At 47.3% G+C, this 7,924-nt stretch overlaps 2 protein-coding genes across 2 annotated transcripts; both read left to right on the top strand.

Annotated features, from left to right (window-relative positions):
- Positions 1–680: 680 nt before the first annotated feature.
- Positions 681–3,555, top strand: PCYB_083790 (ribophorin I; the record flags this gene model as incomplete). Its single annotated transcript, XM_004222117.1, has 7 exons — positions 681–983; positions 1,093–2,046; positions 2,104–2,179; positions 2,245–2,497; positions 2,727–2,830; positions 2,980–3,215; positions 3,490–3,555. 2 exons carry the CDS (start codon positions 681–683, stop codon positions 2,044–2,046), a joined length of 1,257 nt encoding a protein of 418 aa, XP_004222165.1. The 3' UTR covers positions 2,104–2,179; positions 2,245–2,497; positions 2,727–2,830; positions 2,980–3,215; positions 3,490–3,555.
- Positions 3,556–4,208: 653 nt separating this feature from the next.
- On the top strand, positions 4,209–7,106 carry PCYB_083780 (aspartyl proteinase; the record flags this gene model as incomplete). The annotated part of the gene is made up of 11 exons (XM_004222116.1): positions 4,209–4,624; positions 4,878–4,945; positions 5,107–5,156; positions 5,461–5,501; positions 5,610–5,647; positions 5,786–5,848; positions 6,004–6,062; positions 6,253–6,305; positions 6,380–6,465; positions 6,575–6,678; positions 6,933–7,106. Coding segments are annotated over 11 exons (1,152 nt in total), but the record flags the coding sequence as incomplete, so codon positions are not given.
- Between the last annotated feature and the right edge of the window lie 818 nt (positions 7,107–7,924).

Here is a 7,924-nt window from a genome sequence, read left to right as displayed (position 1 = left end):
TTGTTTGTTTGTTTNTTTTGGGTTTTTGGTTTTTTTTTCCCTTCCTCTGCATACATAACACTGTGAAGGTTTATTCATCCTGGCCGCCTACCTCCCTGCACTGTGTTATTGTTGTCCCTGGTGGCATAGCATCGTTGGAGGAGAGAAGGCTACTCTCTGATCCATTTTTCGACCACAAAGGTTGAGGGGACGATGAAGGGATTTCCCCCCCTCCCGTGAGAAGGAAAACGTGCTTAGGCAGGGGGGTGCCAGCAAATGGCGCAACAGAAAGAGAAAAAGAAAGGAAAAGAAAAAAAAAAAAAAACACATATATATATGTACATACGTATGTTCATTTACATGGGTATAAAGAAAGCAGAACGGGGAGAGAACAACACATGTAGTGCTCTGCGTATGGCACGGTGGGAAGAAGAATACGAATACGCTCCCCTTCTACAGTTGGGTTGGGAAAGGCGCGTTCCGCTAATCCCCCCTCTTGTGCACGCACCGCGAGTTGAACGGTCACCTTGTCACTCTGCATTTCCTTCCTGCGCGGCTGCTTGCCTCCCGAGTGCTGCTTACCTCCCAAGGGTTGCTTACCTCCCAGGGGCTTCTTACCCCCCAAGGGCTTCTTACCTCCCAAGGGCTGCCCACTTCCAACGGCGCAACGGAAGCACACCTATGAGGTGTTGCTCCACAAAATGAATTTTATTCTGTGCGTTTTCCTAAAAGCCGTAGTGACATGGTGTGTCGCGGGGAATCTGAACCTAAACCTTTTTTCTAACTTGGTCGACATAGACATGCAATTTTTGGATGCGCATAAAAATGAGTTAATAGAAAAGTACGTGGGTGAGGAGGACCACATGGTGTATGAACAGATTACGAAGGACATGCATTTAAAAAAGAATTACGTCGAAGTGATAATCCGGGGTGACTTGAAGAACAAGGGCGATAAGAGCGTCGACAGCTTTTTCTTCTTGCTTCCCTACCACGAGGCCTTTCAGGTACCCTCGAGGGGGAGGCCCCGTCGACGCTCCGTCGACGCTCCATCACCGATCTATCACCGATCTATCACCATCCCATCACCGATCTATCACCACCCCATCACCGCAGGCCAGCACCCTCCGCGTGAGAGACCAGAACCAAGGCGAGCTGCAGTACCAAGTCCTGCAAGAGCCAAGGCGTGACGCCAACGAAATTGAAGTGGACCCTTTCAATGAGGACTACGACTTGAATCAATTCCAAGTGAAGGTATACAGGGTGACCCTAAAAAGGAGATTACACAAGGATGAAAAAGTCTCTCTCCATTTTGGATATGCCCTAGGACAGCCCTACTTTCCATTCCCTATTGACATGTCCCCAGGGGAAGGACAGAAGGTGATGTTTTACCTTTCCTCGAAAATTCTTTTGCCCTACGATGTAGAAGAGAAGGAAGAATTAAAAATATTTTTGTGTAAAAGTTGTGCCATCGTACGGATAGAGGATAACGATTTTTTGAGGAGCTTCGTAAAGGTCAATGATGAGACGTATGTTTGTGAGAAGGGGGGAGGAAGAGTAGTGGGTGAGCTTCCCCAGGGGGAGGAGGCTGTCCGAAACGATCAGAACGAGTTCGTTGCAAAGGGGAGCGAATTGGGTCGGTTCACGCTTGGGCAGAAAGCGCTGTTCTACTTCCGCGCGAATAACCATTTAGGCTACTTCGAGAGAGTCACCAAGGACATAAAATTATCTCAGTTGGGTTTTGTGTACGAACGGGAAGAATACATCCTGCGGAATGACGCAGCAAGGATACGCACATTTGATAGGTACGTTCTTAGCGATTACGAAAGTGGACACGCGTCGGAGGGGGAGGGGACGGAGAAAGGAGCAGAAACAGGGACAGGCACCGGGACAGGGACAGGCACAGGCACGGACGATCAGTCCACCACAATTATTTACTCCATGAAGTCGAAAATAAATTACGACATACACGATTATGAATACTTTGACGACCTCGGCAAAATATATCTCATCCAAGCGGAAGAAATTTTTGATGATAAAAAAAAAACAGCCATATTCACTTTGACTTAAGACCCAGGTACCCCCTTTTGGGCGGGTGGAGAGCTCACTTTTTTAATGCCTTTTATCATGAATCGAATTTGTATAAAATTAAAAACAAGGAGAATTATTATGCATACAAAATTGACATTTCCCCATCCATCAAGTCCTTTTTCATAAAGCAGCTGAAGGTGAGGATTTCGCTGCCCCCCTTCTCCGACGACGTTGCAGTTGTTTCGAGGGATGACAGTGTTAATGTCCTGACCAGCAAGCAGAAGGAGTGGCTCGATTTGTTTTCCTTCCGAAATGTCATTGAAATTCAAATCGAGAAATTCTTCCCCCCAATGGACGAGAACTACTACCAGGACCTTCTCGTCATGTACAAGTTTAGGTTTTTCAACCTTTTTTGGAAGCCCCTCCTGGTCATACTCATCACGTTCGCTGTGATCCTCCTGCTCTGCCTCTTGCGCGAGCTCCCGTTCGAGTAGCTAGCCAAAAAAAAAAAAAAAAAAAGATAAAAAATGAGCGAAAAATGAGAGAAAAATATGAACCGTTCAGAAAGAATGAGCAAAAAATATGAACCGTTCAGAAAGAATGAGCGAAAAATACGAACCGCTCTGAAAAAATGAGCGAGAAAAACAACTTAGAACAAATCGCAACGCGGACCACGTCACCCATGTGTGCACACCCGCCTTGTTCCCCCCATGCTGCAGCTTCAACACGGCGAAGGAGAACGCGGAGAAGAGGAAAAGCGAAGAGCACGCCACCTTCCTCGAGAAGTGTAAAGAGCTGTACGAGAATCTGTCCTACATATCAGGTGAGTGTGCGTAGCCCGCGGTGGGCCAATTCTTCTACCAGAGGAGTGACCTCCTTCACCAGTTGGCTCACCTCCCCCACTAGAGGACTGACCTCCTTACCAGGTGGCTGACCCCCCCTGAATGGACCTTTCCCCCCCTTCCCATGCAGACCAACTGATCCAACCTCTGAGCAACCTGACCCCCGAGGAGAAGATGAGGCAGAAGGTGAAGCTCTTGGAAGCAGAAGAAAAATGGACGTACGATTTTATCTACTTCACGAAAGAATTCTACAGAAATTTTGAGAGCTCCTGGAGCAAGCAGTCTCTGCAGAATTACATTGACAAGTGTTTCAATTATCACGCGATTGTGAAAAAGTACTTCGAGGCGCAGCTGCTCAACGACTTGGTAAGAACGAGGAGGAGCAGACAGTCTAATCCAATCGAATGTGACCTCTCCTAATGCCCTTGCTAAAAGGAGGCACAACAAATTAACGGCTCTGCAGGGAGCGGATGTGCGATTTGCTACTTGCAATTTACGATTTGCGACGTGAGGATGTCCAAATGTTGACACATGAACTCCCCGCGGTGCAGCAAAAGTGAGTTAGTGTACTGTGCGCAGTTGCGCAGCTTTTTCCTATTTGGTTTTTCACTGCGTCATTTGTTCTCCCCTTTTTTCGCAGAACTTCAACCTGAACGAAGTCGCGCAGGCGGAGAAGGAACTCTTGCTTCTGTTAAAGTACACGTAGCAAAAATGGATCAAAATTAATTTTTTTTTGCCATCCTTTCGTCACTCCCCCCCCCCCCATTCTTCTTTTATTATATCATTCGGACGTGGTCCATGTTAGCATTTTTTTTTTTTTTTTTTTTTTTTTTTTTTTTTGTCCAGACGCGGCAGAGGCAGATTTTTGTCGCGCCGGCGTTTGTAATATGCGTGTGCTTTACCACGTTGACGAAGCGTGGCTGTTCGTGTACGTACATTTTTGCGCTACTCGCATTGTTGGTTTGGGTTGGCCTTCCTGGATTGGTCTGCCTGGGTTGGTCTGCCTGGGTTGGTCTGCCTGGGTTGGTCTGCCTGGATTGGTCTGCCTGGATTGGCCTGTTTAAATTGGCATGGTTTACCCTTGCTTCCTCTTTTTTTTTTTTTTTTCCACATCGCGAACGCACACCTGTCGTTACTTCCCCCCCGTGATGTGTTGCCCCCTCTGCCTCATTTCCACTTCCGCGGCTAAGTTCTGCTCGGCGAGCAAAAGGCCAGCCGTTTGCGCCCACCACTTGGCCACGACGCTGCCACGACGCTGCCACGTTACTGCCAAGTTACTACCACGCTACTGCTGCGTTAATTTTTTTGTTTAACCCAACTGCCTAACCAACAAGTCATCCCAACGAGAGACGGCGCAAAATGGGACGAGCATTCCTCTTTGCCCCCCTGTTCGCCCTGTTCGTGGCTTTGCTGCCGCCCCCAATTTTGTGTGTACCTCCATTTAGCGCCCTTAAAAGCGTCGGGGGGAAACAAAACTTAAGTCACCCCACCCCCTTGGAGGACACCAGCAAGAAGGGCCTTCTCTTGAGAGAAATAAAATTGAAAAACCGATTTAAAAATGACATAAAGGGGTTCATAAAAAACGTGAGGTCGTTCCACGACATCATAGAGGACAGGACTCCAAACTCGTTGTTGTACGTGCAGGAGGACTTACTCAATTTTCACAACAGCCAGTTTATTGGGGACATAGAGATCGGCACTCCTCCTCAAAGTTTCAAGGTCGTGTTCGACACCGGGTCCAGCAACTTCGCCCTGCCCTCCACGAAATGCGTCAAGTAGGCCGTCCACCCCAGAGGAGGCGCAGCTATCTCCTGCGCTTGTGCAGTTAGATGAGCAGCCACCGAAAAGTTCACCCTCGCGCTTTCTACACCTCCCGCGATTTGCGCGCCGTACACACCCTCTGTTTCTCCCACGATTTATGCGTCTTCTTTTTCTCCCACTCCTTACGCTTCTCCTTTTTCTCCCACTCCTTACGCTTCTCCTTTTTCTCCCACTCCTTACGCTTCTTCTGTTTCCCCCACCCCGCAGAGGAGGCTGCGTGTCCCACAAGAAATTCAACCCCGACCAGTCCAGGACGTACACGCGGCAGTTAAAAGGTAACCGCGGAGACGCACAAATGTGTCACTCTACCGGAACAAACGTGTCACTCTGCCGGAACAAACGTGTCACTCTGCCGGAACAGCCGTGCCCCTCTGCCGGAACAAACGCCGCGTCAAAAGAGTGACCATGACTGCTTTACCCCTCCCCCCCCCAACAGGCAATAAGGAATCCATTTACACATACATCCAGGTCAGCTCCGAATTTTTTGAAATCCAAAAGAAAGCGATTTATCCACTCGTGTGCCTTTGAAAGGGAATCCCCCCATGGACATTATCCATCATTTATGCATCACCGTTTTTTTTTTTTTATTTTTTTTTTCTCTTGTTCGCATTAGTACGGGACAGGAAAGAGCAGTAAAAAAAAAAAATAAATAAAAAAGAATAAAATAGAACAAAATTGCACTCTCGTGTGTAACGAAACGGTGTGGTGAATGGAGATTGGGTGATTTGACCCGTTGCTATTCTCATGTTTTATTTTGTTTTGTCTGTTCTGTCTTTTTTTTTTTCCCCAAGTCCTTGAGCACGGATATGATGACGTCAATTTAAAGGGACTGTAAGGAACACACCGCTCTTGGCAACTAAGCGTTTGCCCAAATGTTCAGACAAAAAATGATTCTGCACAGACTGGCTCATTCGGATGACTCCCCTTTTCTCCCCTTAGGAGGATCAAACATCAGAGTGTCGGGCTAGCCATAGAAGGTTACCAAGGGGAAAGCCTATCTTCATCAAATCACACGCGCAAAAAAAAGGAGAGAAAGGGGAGAGAAAAGGGAGAGAAAAAGGAGAAAATACGTTAAAATAAGGAATGCCCCATTTTTTTTTTTTTTTTTTTTGCAGAGTCTTTACACCCCTTTTCGGATTTGCCCTTCGATGGGATTGTTGGCCTGGGATTTTCAGACCGTTGGTTTTTTTTTTCGCCTCTTCGGAGCTTCCTTTTTTTGGGCATGTTTGCTCCCTTGGGGGAAGCTGCGACTGACTGTTAATTTTTCTCCCTTGGGGGAAGCTGCGACTGATTGTTAATTTTCCCCCCTTTGACCGCGCCGATTTGCGCGAAGCGGACTTCAGCTTTCAAAAAGGATACGGGACGTCCTTAATAGAGACGATAAAAAAGCAGGTGCGCGGGTAGCGGGATTAGCGAGATTAGCCAGATTAGCCAGATTAGCGGCACGGTTGCCTAACTTCTGGTCTCCTTGTCTGCTTGACTTCCTGCCCGATTGGCAGCGTGCCGACGTGACAACCGGCCCAGCGAACAAGCAACCCCCCCGCAAACACCCCTCCCCCCCTTCGGAAATGCCAAATGCCAGAACCTGCTGAAAAGGAACATTTTCTCCTTTTATGTGCCAAAGAACTTGAAAGAGTAAGCAAACCTATGCACTCCCCCGTGCGCACTTAAGCATGAGCAATGGGTGTAACCTTCTTTTCCTTCAACAGGCCCGGATCCATTACGTTCGGACGAGCCAACAGTAAATACGCCCTCGAAGGGAGGAAAATTGAGTGGTTTCCCGTCATATCGATTTGTGAGAAAAAAAAAAAATTACGCAATTTAGCTGTATTAAGGATAACTCCATTTCGTTACACACTTTACTGGAACACCGTGAATTTTCCACGTCCCATTTTTGCAAACAGATTTCTGGGAAATTAACCTGATAGACGTACAACTCTCCGACAATAATTTAAACATGTGCGAAAATAGGAAATGTAGAGCGGCCATTGACACTGGGTCCAGTTTGGTATGTGTCACTTGTGAGCAACTTAAGGGGGGGGGGGCATTCCCCTCGAGAAATAGGGCGATCTAGCTTTTTTCTTCTCGCCACATATTTTCAAGTTTGTTATGAACGGTTCATATATTTTTTTTTTTTCTCCCCCTGTATTACTTAAATTTGTTATGAACGGTTCATACTTTTTTTTTTTTTTTTTCTCCCTTTGTATTACTTAAATATGTTATGAACGGTTCATATATTTTTTCCATTTTCTTTCCCTTTAGCTAACCGGCCCATCCAGCCTGATGCAACCGCTGATAGAAAAACTGTACCTGCAGAAGGACTGCTCAAATAAGAGCAGCTTGCCAAATATTTCTTTTATTTTAAAAAATGTCGAAGGGAAGGAGGTGAAGTTCGATTTTACGCCGGACGATTACATCCTGGAGGAAACTGACGAGGTAGCGTAGAGGGGCGAGATGGCTCCGCTACTTTACGTGGGCTGTTTGGGAGAGCCCCTTCAAAAAAATGTGCAACGGATAGTCATATGTACCGTGAATGGAAAATATGTTCGGGAGTGTCTTTGGGGGGGAGAGCATGCCGCACTTCGTCTCCCCACTTTGTCTTTCTCCCCTGCTCACGTTTGCTCACGTTTGCGCACGTCTGCTCACATTTGCTCACATTTGCTCACTTTTTTTTTTTTTCCCTTTCTTATGGTGTGTACATCCCTTTTAGGAGGATAATTCTGTTCAGTGTAAGACAGCACACACATATGATGTCATCATGAGTGGTTCACTTGTCGCGATTCCTACCTCTGTTTAAGTCGTCCTACCGCTTATCGCTTACCGCTTTTACCGCTTACCGCTTACCGACGCTCCTCCCCCTTGCAGGCGTGATCGGAATAATGTCGCTGGACGTCCCCGCACCTCGCGGACCCATCTTTGTCTTCGGTAAAGTGCACACCTTTTTTTTTTGCAACGTGGCAAGGGGGAGCTCTGTCATTATGTTGGAGCGGACCACTAATCCGCGGCCCTCCCCCCTCACCTTCCGCACAGGCAACGTATTCATAAGAAAGTACTACTCGATATTTGACAACGACCATAAGCTCGTGGGCCTCACTGAAGCTCGGCACGACTGGTAAGCGAGCAAGGGATCGCCAACAAGGCACATGGTGTGTACACGATCGAGCGAGGCGGTAGTTATTGTAACTGGGGGAGGTGCTTCTCACCCTTGCGAGCTTCGCAAATTCATCACCGCAAACCGCAAACCCTTAAGTGTA

This window comes from Plasmodium cynomolgi, chromosome 8 (assembly GCF_000321355.1).
Source record: "Plasmodium cynomolgi strain B DNA, chromosome 8, whole genome shotgun sequence".
Taxonomy (NCBI): Eukaryota; Apicomplexa; class Aconoidasida; order Haemosporida; family Plasmodiidae; genus Plasmodium; species Plasmodium cynomolgi.
The sequence above is the reverse complement of the archived record's forward strand: the minus strand, read 5'-3'. Positions and strand labels throughout refer to the sequence as shown.